Below are 17,763 nucleotides of genomic sequence, written 5' to 3'. Positions count from 1 at the left end.
TACTGACCAAAAAACCTGGTCATCGAGATATCTGAATTTCAACTCTCATCATCCCCTGTCTCAAAAGAAATCAGTAGTTATCGGACTCGCCGATAGAGCTATTAGATTATCCGATCCTATTAATAGACCTCAGGCCATTAAAAAAGCAAAAACAGCACTAACACTTAATTCATACCCACACCACCTTATCGACAACACTTTCAAATCGCGACTGCATAAATTTTACAATAACAATAATAACAATGAAACCAACACGGTTAAGAAAAACTATATGTCTCTTCCCTATATAAAAGGATTATCAGAACAAATTGCAAATCTTCTGTCCAAACATAATATTATGGTTGCTCATAAAGGGCACAATCTTTTGAAAAAGAATTTTACAAGATTAAAAACAAAAACCCCTCTATTAAAAAGATCGCATGTTGTATATGAAATTCCCTGCTTGAATTGTGATGGAGTTTATATTGGACAAACCAGTCAGCTACTTAACTCAAGAATACGTTCCCACAAATATGACAAAAAAAAACTCAACCGCCCTCATAAAACATGAAAACGAAAAAAAACATAAATTTGATTTTGAGAAAACCAAGATCCTAAAAAGTGAACCCAACAGGAAAAAGAGAGAGCTTCTAGAGTCTATACAAATAAAAAAAAATAATAATGCAATAAATGATAAAAAAGATGTCAAAAATTTGAACAAAATATATTTTAACTTAATTTAAAAACACATAAAAAGACAATCTCAGAACTCCTATGATGTTAAAATAACTGGTTGTTTAAACGATAAACTAACTTCAATAAACAACACATTAGATCTAAAATATATTTTACATGTAGTGACTTAGTGGGTATGTCCTATGTTTTTAATATTATTTTAATTGTGACGTCTACTTGTTAGTAACAAATTTTTACATGCTTGGTAAGTCAAAAGTTTAACTTTTAAATCGTATTATGTCTATCATAAAATGTTTTTAGTCAATATTACTTCTTGAAAAAGGCATGGATTTCCTGCCGAAACATCGAAAAAATATATAAAAATGCCTTAGTATCAAATCAAATTTTTTATGAACCTAAGCCCAAGAAAATCCACTAAAAAAATATATATTAAGGTTCAAGAACTAAACTCAAACTATATATATATATATATATATATATATATATATATATATATATATATATATATATATATATAAAGAAACACCAATCCCAAGGTTTTCATTACTCTGTCTATCGAAAACCCACACATACCAATCGTTACTTGCATGCCAACTCTCACCACGCACCTTCACAAATTAATTCAGTCATTAATACTCTTGTATCCAGATCAATACGCCTTTCCGATGATGCAAGTAGATCCGCTGAGCTTTCTTGTTTAAAACAAGCCCTAATCCAAAATGGCTACCGCGAAAATCACATCAATAGGAGCATCCACAGACATCAATCTCCCATTCAATCTCAATCCAAAGACTCAGACCCTTATCATACGAAAGCGTTTCTTCCTTACATCAAAGGTGTCACTGACAAAATCGACAAAATTCTTAAACCAAGAGGAATAAAAACAATATTTACCCCCCAACAAAAACTTTCATCTCTTGTTCGATCAATCAAAGACAATATTCCAAACGAACAGCACGGAGTTTATGAAATTCCTTGTGCAGACTGTCCCCGATCCTATATAGGCCAAACAAATCGTAGAATTCAAAATAGGATTTATGAACATTCCATTTCTGTTCGCAATTCCGATTCAATTTCAGCTCTCGGTCAACACCATCTTCATACAGGTCACAAAATTGATTTCGAAAACTCCAGAACCATAGCCCCCATCCGCTTTTATAAACCAAGAATTATCCGAGAAGCCATAGAAATAGAAAAAAGACCAAATTGCCTTAATAAAAGAGATGACGCCATACGGTTACCTTCTACATGGAGACCTCTCATAAACAAAATATCGCCCCCTCCATCTTCGAATCAAAATCCCACTGTCGGAAATGTTCGCGCCAACTCTCGCGCCAATCCCCACCCTAACCCCCACCTAGGCCACGTCACCATCGACGGTATAAATGAACCGTCCCCTGGTCCCAGTCGTAGTAGTGAACTAGTGAGTGAACTAGAAGTGACTAGTGAGTGTAGTAGTGTCTGGGGGCTCGGGAGACTGAGACCTCGGAAGCCCTGAAGAAGACATCAGAGAGGATGTCGAAAGCTCGGCAAAATGGATATCGACGCGGTTCAACCCGGAAGACTGGTGAGTTTAATATTAATTTTTATAATAATATTAATCTTAGCTCTAAGTTTAATATATATATATATATATATATATATATATATATATATATATATATATATATATATTAGTATTTCGGATATTTTCTTACCTACAAGAGTTAAATCGCCATTTGGAAACTGCTCAAAATCTTTCTCTAAAGAGCATGCTTGTATAACTTCATGGTATCTCTTTTTGTCGTACTCTTCTCCGAAAAGAATGTTTTGGCGAACAGTGGCTGCGAATACCCACGGTTCCTGGGAAGCGTAAGATATTTGACCTCGAACTCTCATGTTACCTTCGGTTATGTCAAGTTCACCTTTAACAAATTATATAATAATTAATGTAAGAAACTAAAATCTAGTGTACATAAATAGTGTACATAATGCTTACAAATATTTAGGTTAACAGTTCTTTCAAATCTATCAATAAAATTTCACTGGAAACTACCTGGATGGAAAATGGAAACAAATGGATGCAACTTACCCAAGATAAAAGAAAAAATTAGTAGGAGAAAAGTGTAAAGAATTCTGTTATGGATGATAAAAAAATTATTATTTAATCTTTTCCTACATGCTCAAATTTTGAAACTTTTGTGCTGAAAACCTATTCTACAAGGGTTCTAAGAATGAAGTATTCTTAAAGAAATTTCTGAAAAGTGTTGTTTTCATCTAATCATTTAAAAATTAAGTGATACATACCCAGTAATGTTTGCAATAAAGAACTCTTTCCACTACCAACAGGTCCAATAATTCCTATCAACTGCCCGTCAGAAATATTCAAATTTATATTTTCAAGAGCATTGTCACTGAAGCTTACATTCCATTTTACAGTCAAATTTTGTAAACTAACAATTTCTTTTAGATCATCTACACTATTTACATTGCCATTTATAGCGAAATTTGTTCTGTTAGGATCGTATTCTTCGTTTATGAGGAAATCTCTAATTCTGCGAATAGCTACCATAACTTCTGCCATTTCGGATACTCCTCTGCTAAACATAGTGGACATAGCCATTGAGAGAACATTGAAGTAGGACATTACAACGAAAACCTTAAAGAGTAATCGCAAATTATTTAGTTTAAATGTTTAAAAGAACTATCAGAATATACTTGTAAATTTATCAATGACTTTGTAGTTTGTGTCGATGATGGTTTAAGTACTGTACTATTGAAATGTGTGCCTTAAAACGAAACAAGTAGTGAAAGCGATGAAACAATATCATTTATGTATGTTAATGCAAGAAACAAATCAGAAAGGCAATAATGTAAAAATTATAGGCTTATACAGGTTATACAGCATTTATTATATGGTTAAAAAACTATCTAATAAAAAATACATAAACACTAGAGAAATAATGACGACATGAAGAGCTTAGATCTACATACAGTAAGCATATTAACGAGAACTTGAGAAACATACAAGGAAATTGCATAGAGGAAACCTGTGAAAAAATAAAAATAGCTATAGTCGAGGCTGACGAAGTAGTCGCAAGTAAAATAAAAAGAAATCACAAAAACGAGTGGATGACGGATGAGATACTTGATCTAATGGAGCAACGCAGACAGTACAAAATACATCAGAATCAATAGGAATACAAGGAAATCCAACGTACGATAAGGATAAGAATTTAAAACGCAAAGGAAAGCTGTATGAAAGAACGTTGTGAAGAATTGGAATTACTACAAGAAAAGTGAGACAGCTTTGGACTAGATAAAAAGATCAAAGAAATTTCGAGTATATACAAGAAACACTATGAGACTCGCGTGAAGAATGATTAAGGAAACTACGTTCATACCCAGAAAGAACTAACTAAAATCTGGGCAAACTATGCTCCTTCCCTCTTTGCGGATAATAGACCTAATTTGACAACTACTAACCTACCTACGAAAAATTTATCCGGCCCTACCATTATTCGCGCCGAGGCTGAGTATGCTATTATAGTAGCAAAACTAGGCAAGGCCGCTGGGCCGGATGGAATTACTACGGAAGCCATAAAAATGCTGGAAGATGATAACATTGACATGCTGGTAACAATTTTCAATGCCATATATAACACCGGCCACATTCCAGCGGATTGGCTTTATTCAACCTTTATAATGATCCCTAAATCACAAAGAGCGACAAAATGCAAAGACCAAAGACTAATAAGTTTAATGAGCAATTTGCTTAAGGTGTTATGTTTCTTCGCATCCTTCACACAAGAATGTTCAGAAAGCTGGAATATCTAAGCGGTGAGACACAATTTGGTTTCAAGAGCGGACTGGGTACACGTGAAGCAGCTTTCTGCTTGAATACGCTGGTATAAAACTTCATGGATCAACGAAAGGATATAGTCATAACATCCATCGATTATGAAAAAGCGTTTGACACCGTAAAACATGACGCACGTGAGAGACACATCTTATGAGAAAGACATAAGAGTTATCCAGAATCTCTATTGGAATAATAAAGCACGAGTGAGACTGAACAAATCAACCAACACAGAAGAATTTAAAATTTTAAAAGGGGTACGACAGGGGTGTATTTTGTCTCCTATGCTCTTCAATCTCTATGCGAAGAACATTTTTGCGGAGGCAGTGGAAGGCTCTGAGTGTGGAAAACAGGTAAACGGGTTCCCGATAAATAACATTTGTTACGCCGGCGACACCGCGATAATAACAGACAACGAACATGATATGCGGTTGATGTTAAACAAAATAAACACCGTAGGAATAATATATATGGCTTGAAGATAAGTGCTGGAAAAACTAATTGCATGCCAATAAGAAAAAACGCACTTTTAAGAATACAACTGCAAGTAGATAATGCTCAAATCGATCAATTGAAAACATTTAAATACTTGGGAATGATGAAAAATTACCAATAAGATCCTCAACAAGAAATAAAATGCCGTACCGAACAAGCAAGACAAGCTTTTATCAAATTTAAACCGCTACTATTTAACCGCAATCTTTCCTTCAATCTCCGCTACAGGATGGTTAAATGCTATGTATGGTCCATATTGTTATACGGCATGGAAACATTGATAAGTTAGTAAGAGTAAGAGTACCTTCCATTAATAAGTTGGAGGCCTTCGAAATCTGCACGTTGCGAAGAATGTTCCGCGTACCATGGACAGATAGGGTGAGAAACGAGGATGTCTTAAGAAAGGCAAATACTAAGAGAGAAATACTCAATTTAATCAAGGTACGAAAAATTGGATACCTCGGTCATATTCTGAGAGGAAAAAAATACGCAATTCCTCAACTTATCATCCAGGAAAAGATCGAAGGCAAGAGGGGAGTAGGTCGCAAACAAATGTCGTGGCTACGGAGCCTAAAGAACTGAACAGGCATAAATAACACTGGCGATCTTTTGCATGCCGCAAAAGACAGACGTCTGTCCTTAAGATAATTCGCCAACGCACTATAGGTGGACGGCACTATAAGAAGAAGACAGCTAGTTCAATAGTGGAGGTGAAGATATAGTACTATGAACAGATTTTCTAGTGAGCAATACATTACAGAGATCAATAGTTAATTTTGAAATTTAATCAATCAATCATAGAAAATCAATGAAAGATGAATTCCTTTCCAAAATAACTGTTCCAACATATAGTTGTTAGGGCTCTTATTGTTCATACTTTGACCACTGGTGCTTTGACTTTGATATGTACTGTTGACGTCTGTCAATGAATAAAGCAATTTTGAGGTTAGTCAGTAAATCATGCATTGTTCTTAATTTATAAAATACAATATACAAGAACTACAAAATACAAGAGTTTCAATAAGGCATTACATAACCACCACACAACAAATATATTAGTGTAGCGAGATTAAATAAAACGAGCGGTTCGAATTTATATAAATATATTTATATAAATTCGAACCGCTCGTTTTATTTAATCTCGCTACAGTTCGTGTCCCGTCTGAGATTTAGAAATAAATTCAGCAGTGATTGCTAAATAAAAAAAACTTTTGAACTTTTGAAAAGTATTGTTCGTCGGGAACATCCGCGTAGTTCGGTATTGATCTTTTTACGAAAGAACATTTAACATCATCATCAACAAGAATGAAAAAGACCCAGAGACATTCCAGTTCCAGTCAGCAGAAGAAGCAGTTTTAACGAAAATAAATAACGTCTCGCAAATGATTGAAGAATCTTAAAAAAAAACATGATAATAAATTAGAGAACGTTTCCAAAAGATTCGATGAAATATTCGAAAATGTTGCTAGAAGATTTGAGGAGACTTCTCAAATAATTAAAGAAGTATGTAATCAAAACAATGAGAAATTTAAAGAAGTCTCAAGAACATTCGATAAGATACAGAAAAATGTAAACGACAACATAGAAGACCTAGAAGAGAAGATCAAACAATTAGAGACCATGATAACTAATACAAAAGTGCTACTACCAGTTAATACACTAGACTTAGATCCGGTAGTAAAAGAAGAATCACCAAGAGACGAAACGACACATCATATGAGATTCAAATTGCCACCATTTGATGGAAAGTCCTCTTGGTCCATATACCTTAGATAATTTAAAGCAATTGCGACAGCCAATCATTGGACAGAACAAGAAAAGGCTCTTTTCTTGACTGCTGCTTCACGAGGTGATGCTGCGGATATCTTAAGATCAATTCCTAGGGGTCAAGAAAAATGCCCATCTATAACAAGTCTACAAGGCGCAACTAAAAAGTAGAATGCTCAACGAGCAAGTGAAAATTTGCAAGAGTTTGAAGCAGATGTTGCTCGTATAGTACGGTTGGCTTATCCGGAGGTACCAGACAACATATTGGAAGAAATTGCTGTAGATACCTTCGTCAATGGGCTGAGAGACAGTGAACTATAGAAAGTTGTACGACTAGCAAGACCGAAAGTTTTAGATGAAGCGCTCGCCATTGCCTTGGAGCACGAAACAGCTAGTCAAGCTTCACGGAGCTATCGGGTAAGAACCTCTGAAGAGAGCAATAAACGAAACGATAAACATCTGGAAGAAATCGTACGGAAAGTAGTTCGTAACATGATGCCAAAGAGATGCGAAACCAGACGTTGGAATGGTGGCCACGTAGGTCACATTCGTCATAAATTGCAAGAAAATAATACAACAGGTAGAAAGCTACAACAGATCTAACACTGGGCTGGAAAAAGTCATTCAAATGCAGAAACTCGGTCAAAACGGCGATGCAGTGCAAATTGTTTTCACTGTCTTAGATTAGAAGAACGACTTTGCCCCGTGAGACCAACCACCGTCATTAATGGTCAATGGCAACCTCAACAGCTACAAGACGCTCCATGTATAAAAAGAGTATTGGATTGAATGCGTCGAAGTGAAAGACCTTCTTGGCAAGACATTAGTGCATATAGTCCAGAAGTCAAGTGTTACTGGAGCCAATGGAATTGCCTAGTGCTTAAAGATGATCTTCGATATAGAACCTTTGAGAACGATGATGGTACAGAAACTAAGCTTCAGTTGATTATACCTAAAAGTAAAGTGTCAGAAGTATTGCGTCAGTTGCATAACGGTGCATCAGGTGGACACTTTGGTATTACGAATACTTTGCAAAAGGTTTAAGAACGGTTCTATTGGGTGAACCGTAAAGATGATGTAAGAAGATGGTGCCGGAAATGTGAACTGTGTGCAATCAGTAATGGTCCAGTTGGTAAAAAGAGGGCACCCATGAAACATTACAATGTTGGTAGTCCTATGGAAAGAGTAGCAATCGACATTGCAGGTCCACTTCCAGAGAGGAATGATGGAAATAAATAAATATCCTGGTAGCTATGGATTATTTTACGAAATGGACTAAGGCCTACGCGATACCAAATCAAGAAGCTGCTACCGTTGCAGAGGTACTTGTTAAAGAATTCTTCAGCCGATTTGGTGTTCCTTTGGAGATCCACTCCGACCAAGGGCGAAACTTCTAGTCAACCCTTTTCCAAAACGTTTGTAAATTGATTGGTGTCAATAAGACCAGAACGACACCCCTGCATCCTCAATCAGATGAAATGGTCGAGAGGATGAACCGAACGATGGATAAACACCTGTCCAAAGTTGTATCAGAACATCAAAAAGATTGGGACCAGCACATTCATTTATTCCTAATGGCCTACCGCTCGGCCGTGAATGAAACTACAGGCCAGACTCCAACCTGCCTGATTTAGGTCGTGAAGTTCGTTTGCCCTGCGAAGATTATGTCGACCGCCTGAAGTTAAGAATAAATAACATTTATGAACTTGCCCGACAACACATCCAGTTAGCCAGTGACAAAATGAAAGATCAATATGATTTTCGATGCAAAAGTGAAAGCTATGAAGTAGGTGATCTTGTTTGGCTTTATAATCCACAACCTCGTCGACGCTTGCCTCCCAAATAGCAAAGACAATGAGAAGGTCCGTATGAAATTAAAAAGAGTATAAATGACGTAATATACCGAATTAAGAAGTTGCCGGAAGGTAAACCAAAAGTAGTTCACTTAAATCGTCTTGCACCATATGCTGGCTCCAATGAAACAGAAGAAGCACGAACCCTTCAACATGAGATCAAAGATAACCGGCGACCAAGCTTTAATGAATTTATGTCAAATCACGCAGGGAGAAAGAGTGCTGGATTCGGCGTGACGACAGAAGTTCAGCAGGATCTTTTTAGTGTTCCTCTAGCCCACTGTGTTGCCCAAGATCTTGAGATGACTAAAGAATCTCTTCTGTATTCTATAGGAAGTTCGGTCGTTTGGACGAGTTAAAAAACCAGCGGCCTAAAGTTGGACGAGTACTGAGATTAGAAGATGGTCCTCGATCTTAGCTGTATATGGTGACCAGGAAGTCGTATACAGACAAGGCAAGCTACGAGGATATATGGCGTGCTCTAACTTATTTGAAGAAAATCGTGTGCAATTATGACATCAAGAATTTGGCCTTACCCAAGATAGGCCATGCACTAGAAAATATGGATTGGAAGATTGTCAGAAGCATGCTTTAAATGATTTTCCGAGAAACCGGCGTACGAATTACTGTGTGTTGTATTAACCCGAAGAGATCGTGTCCTTCAAAGTCTGTAGACTGGTATTTTTTCTTGAGGGGTTCATGCAGAGCTGAAGAGCTCTTTAGATTTCGCCATCCTGGGCCTATATCTGGAGTTGCTAATCGGAACGCTCAGATCTAAGAGGGGAGCAGTGTAACGAAATAGCCCATCTCCAATACGTCATAATTCTTAGAAGGATAAATCTAGAAAACTCAAGAATTAGCATTTGAATGGCGCCCGTTTTCGATGCGCTTTCGACGAGGCGAATTAGAGGTGGGACTACCCCAGAAGATTCTAGAATAATTCTTTTTGGTACATATATGTAACGATGTTATGAGTGAGTTTAGTTGATAAGATAGTACCGAACTGTAAACTTAAAATAAATATATTTATGTAAATTCGAACCGCTCGTTTTATTTAATCTCGCTACATTAGATATTTCAATAGTACAAGAAACCTATTGACTAGGATCTAAAATGTTGTAGTTTAATACAAGACATATTTTAGAAGAATTTATATTGAGCAAACAAAAGTAATAAGTAACTGAGAAAATAAATTATAAATAGAAACTATATGGATCACAAATCGAAGGAAAAATATGCAACAGCCAGAATATCCCACAACAAGAACAGAAAATAAATATTTTAAATTTGATTGATTAAAATATACACAAACTTACCTTCGAAGCTGTGATTTCTTCACTCGACAAAATAACAGTAAGTAAAGTACAGAATAGAGCTAATCTAGTTGTAAAAAGGTTCAGTGCCATAAACGTAGCTCGTACATATGCAGATTTCGTAATGATTTTTATTTCGTTTCGTCTGGCAACTCGGATTATTTTCCTAAAAGGTATTTCCCAAGCGTACATTTTGATTACTTGAATTCCTGATATTATTTCGTCCATTAATCGGACTCTTTCGTCTGTTTTAAAAGCAGTCTGTTTTCTGTATTTAGCAGATAATTTTCCGGTGTAAGCTGAAACAATATTAGAATGTTGACAAATATATATGTAGTACCAAAATTATTAAAACATAACCATTGTAGATCGTATCTATTAACTCGCTGCGAAGAACACCATCTAATCAGGCATGTCTTTGACAATGCCATGCATTTGACAATGTAACGCATTAGTCATTGGTCATTGGTATAAACGTTACACAAAAATCAGCTAGATTAAAAAGACATGAGAATAACACAACAACCATACTTAAATAAAAAAAGCCGAACTTAAGGTCGCCAAGGGTGTGCATTTAGAACAAAACTAAATAAGCTCAGGTATAAGACAGGGTTGCATTCCCCACCCACTTTTGTTCAACATTTACCATTTATGACCTTTATATAACATATAAAGCCATCAGAAAAGGGGGATATTACATATGTTCAATCTAGAACTCACTGGTTTCTCCCTTTCGCATTGGATATGTATATTACCATGGCAAAATATTAAGCGAATAGTCTATATAAAACTCTATTTAAAAACAAATTAAACCAAAATACAAATATTCATAAATATACATACATTCAAATATAACGAAATATAAAGAGCTACAAGTTGACTCGAGTAGAACTCGAGTTGATATTAAGAACAGTTGATATTAATATTAAGTCCTCGTAGACACTTTGTCTCAGGACTAGCAACCTTCAGTGGAATCTTACGTTGCCATGTTATCTATACTGTTGTAACTTAAACATTCTAGTATATAAAATCAAGAAAAGTAAGTCAACTTTAATTTAACAACTTTAAAATACCTATGTATTTATTGGCTCAAAACATAGCCCGATAGGGTGTTTTAATATATACCTTTTGTAAAGAAATTTTTAAATAAATTTTTTGTGATACATGGTATTCAGCCAGCTACAGGAATTCAGTTTCCTTGTGGATATTATTGAAATAAAGTTTTTAATAACTTTTAACTATAAGTAATTTTAAATCAAACCTACTTTGAACAGGAACTATCACAAATACTGCTACAACTCCCACTACTCCTGCATATCCGGTTTTCTGGTACAGTATACCCATTATAATAAGTGACAATAGCGGTGCCATCCATAATTGGTGAATGAACAAACTAACTATATCGAATCTACTGACATCATTGGATAAAAGGTTGACCAGTTTCCCAGAAGCTGTTTCTCCCAAGGCTGTTTTGCTTAATTTTAATGACTAAAAATAAATTATTTTTTTATTAATTAAATCGATAAAATAAGTATATATGCAAATAATAGTCTTTCTGTGTTTTAGGTCCGGTAGATATATAAAAATATTTAGATATTCTCGCCGGCGATGAGATTCGATATCTTCTGCGTTTAAGTCAGACACTCTACCACCTGACCTATCTGTCCCTTATTACATGCAATTAATTCAATTAATTAATTAGATCGAATTTGGATAGGCTTTATCGCTGGCTGCCGAGACTCTGTTAGATATGTGCCTTATTTCAACAGAGCTATGTCACACATTCTCGCTTGCTGGAATTTTTAAGACCTGACTAAGTTTCATTGCAGTTTTTTTTTGTTTGTTATTGATCAATTTTTGTCCCACAAAAAGTTATAATTCGCAGGAGGGTCACTTATTGCATAGCCCCGCATGCTGGAAAAATGCTACTTAAGTTTGCTTTACCTGGATTTAACCCGTGTTTAACTTACACTCAATTATGCTCATCTTACAGAATTAACCACCACATCAATAATGAGCTTTCTTTACAACAACAACAAGATCTCATGTCTCGGAGGGGAGTCAAGTTGGATATTAACAATCATACTGCTAGCAATTAACTCTAATCTATCTCACTATATATTCATCTCATCTATATTTAAAAAATCTTTTGTATTTCGCAGGATATCGCCGTCAGTATAGGTTATCTTGTGAAGATAATATACTCTTATCGTCTAGGGCACGCCTATGTATTCAACAGGTTTCATACCATCACTGGCTGTAGGAAAAACCTAGCAAAAATCCATTAGTGGTCATTCTCGGTATGTTGAAGTGGAGAATAAGTACCTACCTAAAGAAAGAGGTAAGCTGAACGTGTTCCATTCCGTCGATTTGGAGAGTTCAACTTCTTCTTCTTCTTCTTTATTCTTGTATATAGGCTTTAAAGCCTGTTTCTTCCTCAATATTAGCCTCCTAAATTGTTTAAAATATCGCACCATCTTTTTCTTGTTTTGCCAATAATTTTTCGTCCATTTGGTGACTTATATAGTGCTATTCGTACTATCCTATCCTTTGCCATTCTACTAATGTGTTTGTTCCACTACTGTTTCCGTTTTGTCACCCATGATTCGTGTTTTCTATATTTCATGCTCTTCTTAAGTTTTCGCTTCTCTCCCTATCCAACAGACTTTTCCCTGATATTCGTCGGACCATTTTCATCTCAGTTGTTTCTAGTAGTCGTCTCGTTTTAGATGTGTCAGGTCTTGTCTCCGTCGTGTACGTTAATATAGGTCCAATTGCTGCTTTATAGATTATTGTTTTTGTGTCTTGTCTAAGGTGTTTCTTCTTCCAGATTGTGTCATTACGAGATTCCGCTGCTTTACTTGCTTTTAAGCTTTATTGCCATACTTCTTCTTCAACATCTTCGTAACTCGTTATATCTATTCCCAGATATCTAAACCTTGCTTCCTGCTTTATTATTTTGCCATCAATTTTGATTTTACATCGTAGTGGATATTTCGATGTTGTCATACATTTGGTTTTTTCTGCTGATATTATCATATTGTATGTCTTGGTATTGAAGATATGTGTTAATCTTTGGAACTCGTCTTCTGTCTCGACGATTAATGCGGCGTCGTCTGCATAACATAATATTTGGATTTCTTTGTTCCCCATTCTGTAACCATGACCTTTAGGTACTGCTTGTATTATTTCATCCACTATTATATTAAAAAGAAGTGGGTTTAACGAGTCACCCTGTCTGACTCCGCTTTATACTGGTATAGACTGTGTTAGTTTACCATTTATCTTTGCCTGTATTCGATTATGTAACTAGATATTTTCCATGGTTTGTACAATATCGATTGGTATGTTTCTTTTACAGTAGGTGTAATACGTCTTGGATGCGATCGAAAGCCTTTGTCAGGTCAATAAAACATAGATATGCTGGTTTATTGTACTCGATGGCCTTTTTTGTGATTTGTCTTTGTACAAATAAGGCATCTTCGCAGGTGAATTCAACGAAATAAAAAATTCTCCGTTCTGCCTTAGCGACTACATGCGTTGAATGTAGCCACCGAGTTTTCTTTACGTCTGATGTGTTGAATCGGCCACGTCTTTCCGTAGGCATTTATTTTGCGGTAACAAAAGAATGTGACTTCTGATTAATTTCCCCAATTTATTATGAATTATTCCGAAATCCGAATAAGTACATGTAGACTTAAATAAATTTAAAATAATAAAATGATTTTCATATTTTATCTGGTTAGATCAAAACAAATGTCTTGAGTAAAACGAATTCTATCTCCGACTGATATTTACTACCTGAGCTCATCAAAATCTTCATCTTCTTCTTATATCTCTCAGTCTGATTACATCTGTTATTTCTATGTATTCTGTTGTTTGTGCCTAAACCTTTACTTCAGTTTTGTGTGTTATATATTGTGGGTATATATATATATATATATATATATATATATATATATATATATATATATATATATATATATATATATATTTAGGGGTTGGAGTCAATAAAAGGGCTATTGGTAAACTATTTTTTATGTCAACCTTTAAATTGTGTTTACAATCTTTATCAAGAGCTTCTAAAAAAAATACAAAAAATCTTACAAAGTAAAACTAGAAAAATAAATTTTAACTCACCAAATAAAATACAAATAAGATACAGTAAATAAGCCTCAATGTCATGAATGCCAACTTACAATTTTCATTTTTGACAATAATTATTTGCCAAAAAATAAAATTTTGTTTAAAAAATTCTTTTTTATTTAGTAATAAAAACGAAGATTTATTCATCATTGATAGATGTCTAAACAATGTAACAAGTGGATGGAATATTAAATTAAAATGTGATATTTTAGTGAATAAACTATAGAGAAATAATATAATTATAAATTTTGCTTAGATTTTGAATTTCTGATCTTTTGTTTAAATTATTATCACTTCTGCTAATACAAACCATTTTTAAAAAAGTCCTTTTGAATTTATTACTTTCATTACATAAAATTTTAATGTTATCAAAATCCATAATATGGTCTTTGTCGATTACTTTGTCTTTTTGTTAAAACAAAATTTACTATAGAATTAAAAAACCATCTTGTGCTTTAGCAGAGCATGTAATCAAGAAAGACCATATTATGGATTATGATAACATTAAAATTTTATGTAATGAAAGTAATAAATTCAAAAGGACTTTTTTAGAAATGGTTTGTATTAGCAGAAGTGATATTAATTTAAACAAATATCATTATAGTTTATTCATTAAAATATCACATTATAATTTAATATTCCATATACTTGTTATATTGTTTAGACATCTATTAATGATGAATAAATCTTCTTTTTTATTAGTAAATAAAAAAGAATTTTTTAAACAAAATTTTATTTTTTGGCTATATAAATGTCAAAAATGAAAATTATAAGTTGGCATTCATGACATTGAGGCTTATTTGTAATTGGTCGCTATTCTAACTTATTTATAAATTCAATTATTAGCAGTTTAGATTTACTAACAAAACTAATTTTATTTGGTGCGTTAAAATTGATTTTTCTAGTTTCACTTTGTAAGATTTTTTGTATTTCTTTTTAGAAGCTTATGATCAAGATTGTAAACACAATTGAAAGCTTGACATAAAGAATAGTTTACCAATAGCTCTTTTATTGACTCCAACCCATTAAAAAACTGCTACTACCACTTTTTTCAACACACATTTTTTTAATGCTTTGCCCAGTTTTTTTATATTTTCTCTCTTAGGTAGGTTGGTATTTCCAGAATTTTTGTTACTTGTGATGATATTTTTATACTCTTAGCTTTACTCTTGTAATGATGTAACATTCTTTCTTATGGTAATATCGTTTTCATCGTTCTTGGCGTGGGCGTGTAAAAACACTTGCAATAAGTTGTTTCATCTGTCTTTCCTTGTCTAAGCTCGATTCGTTTACCTCCTCCAGTGGCGGAGCAAAATGTAGCATGTCAAACGAAATAATAGTTATAAAAGAAAATTATAAATTATTTTTCATTAAATTTCTAATAACGAAATATACGTATAAATTGCGAAGAAGTATTTTTCTAGCTTGCAGTACAATAGGACAGGATATACCGAAAAGTACATTTTAAAAGGATTTTGAAATATACCCAAAAAAGTGTTAATTATTTAACCCACTTTAATTAAAAAATGATGCAGATTTTTTAAGTTTTAAGCACTGTAGCGAATTCTGAACTGTTACAACGTACTGACCTTGATTAATTAGCTAATCAGTCAGCGTCTTCACTGGAACTGTCTTCATCATTGGAATCTTCCGCCAAATTGATGATAATCCTACTTTCATTTTCATCATATGTGACCATTTTTGCCCAGTCGTCCTGAATTAATTTTTCAGTATGGTTAACACAACTGGCCCACACTGCAGGTGTTGCCTCAGCTAATGCATCGCCCCAAACTTTTTCACTGTTTCATCTCCAAGTCCATGTTCTCCAATATGACGATCATAGTATTGTTTAGAAATGCCCCAGACCAACTCAATCGGGTTATATTGACAGTGATATGGAGGCAATCTCAAAACCTGATGCCCATGTTCTTGGAATAGCTCGTCTATAACGTACCTGGTATTTTGTGGTTTATTCTGGCGACAAAGACTCAATAGCTCTGTCTTGCCCGAATCGTCGTCAAAAATTATTTTTTTCGCTCGTAACCATTCTTGTAAGTCCGATTTTTTCCAACTGGCATTCGGTAACTTTTCTATTAAATAGCTATGGTATGAGGCATTATCCATAATAATTAGAGATGGTTCCTCCAACATTGGTATCAGCTTTTCGGAGACCCACTTTTTAAAAGACTCTTTATCCATAGAATCATGATAGTCTGCACTCCTCGATTTCGTAGAAAACAGTAATCCAGCATCTTTAACAAATCCTTGCCTACTTCCGGCATGTAAAACAACAAAGCGTTTACCTGTATTTTCGTGTCCTTTTCTGATGCTTTTCACACAGTCATCCTGCCAAGTACGTTTATATGCCCCTTTTAGGAATATCCATGTTTCATATAAAAAACGAACTGAAGTGGGCTTGGACTTAAAAAATTTCTCATATAATGCCTCAAAAAATATAGTCGTTTGGAGACAATACATGGTTTCTCACATAGCACTCGTCTACTATTTTCTAGTTTGTATGAAAACCCACAATTTTTCATAAGACGCCACAAACTTGTATCAGAACCGTCATAGAGATGCTTGTTTCTTAATTGTGTATTTAGAACTTTAATTGTAACCTGCTCTCTCCTTTTGCTTTCATACCATACAGTACATTTCTAATCTCTCCTTTTATAGTATCGCTGACATCATTTATCTTTTTTTTTGTACTTTACGTGACTCTCCTGGTGTAGTAAGAGCTGCCCCTGTCTTGTATTCACTCTTTATTCTTGTCACTGTGCGAAGACTGATTTTCAAAGCGTCCGCTACTCGTTCATGTACCGATGATAACGAAAGCAAAGGTACGTTGTTTTCTTTTTCTTTTTTAAAATACTCCAATAAATGAACCACACATTGTCGCATTTCTCCTGTTATCGTTTTTCCTGGCATTTTTTTTTATTAAATAGAACAATTAGTTATTCACAACAAAAAATAGTAAGTAAAACTGTTCGGAACAAATTCCAACAATGACTGACTAAAATCGACTAAAACAACATAAAATATCAATGGTAATTGCTACAATTATAAACCTATTAGCCAGCTCATTCAAGAACAATGCCACAAGTCATTATTGCAATGGGTATCGGAAGAAAGAGAGAGTTAATTTATAATAAACTGGAATTTTTAAGGTGTCGAGAGTATTATTTTATGTAATGGAATTCCACACAGTAAGAGCTCAAACTATTAATTAATTAAAAACTGTTTACCTATAAAAACTATTTCATCAGCTACTTCAAACCTGCACAGATAAGGGTAACATGTTAAAAAAAAAACACGTCACTGCCAGCTATCTGTATTCGTAAAGAGGCCGAACTTATCACCGACACCTTATCGGCCAAACGCATCGGTGTTATTGCTACAATACTGGGAGACGCGAGTGGTCTCTTCATTCCCTTCTCATCGCACTTTACCATGACGATCGTGACTCGCACAATTGAATTACGCATCTGTGTATCAGAGACAGACGAATATTAAAAATTCCGTAGTAGCTTATTTCAGGCACACGCCAAGAACGATGAAAACGAGTATATAATTTCACTATTTGTGAGAGTGATTTATCGTTTAAAGGCGCAGAAATGCGAAAAGATGTATGGAAATCCAGTGACGTACACTCACTTTTATTTTAACGTTAATTATA

The 17,763-nt window shown here is 34.5% G+C and overlaps 1 protein-coding gene across 5 annotated transcripts in view; it reads right to left on the bottom strand.

Moving 5' to 3' along the window:
* The window catches only part of LOC140445516 (ATP-binding cassette sub-family C member 4-like), a 105,896-nt gene that overhangs the window by 55,971 nt on the left and 32,162 nt on the right, over positions 1-17,763 (bottom strand). For all 5 annotated transcript variants that reach the window (XM_072537594.1, XM_072537592.1, XM_072537591.1 and 2 more), the window contains 4 exons: positions 11,207-11,429; positions 9,945-10,240; positions 2,962-3,313; positions 2,373-2,579 (listed from right to left, as the gene is read on the bottom strand). In XM_072537594.1, coding sequence (XP_072393695.1) covers positions 2,373-2,579; positions 2,962-3,313; positions 9,945-10,240; positions 11,207-11,429 — 1,078 coding nt within the window. The remainder of the gene's footprint in view (positions 1-2,372; positions 2,580-2,961; positions 3,314-9,944; positions 10,241-11,206; positions 11,430-17,763) is intronic.

This window comes from Diabrotica undecimpunctata, chromosome 7 (assembly GCF_040954645.1).
Source record: "Diabrotica undecimpunctata isolate CICGRU chromosome 7, icDiaUnde3, whole genome shotgun sequence".
NCBI lineage: Eukaryota > Metazoa > Arthropoda > Insecta > Coleoptera > Chrysomelidae > Diabrotica > Diabrotica undecimpunctata.
The sequence above is the reverse complement of the archived record's forward strand: the minus strand, read 5'-3'. Positions and strand labels throughout refer to the sequence as shown.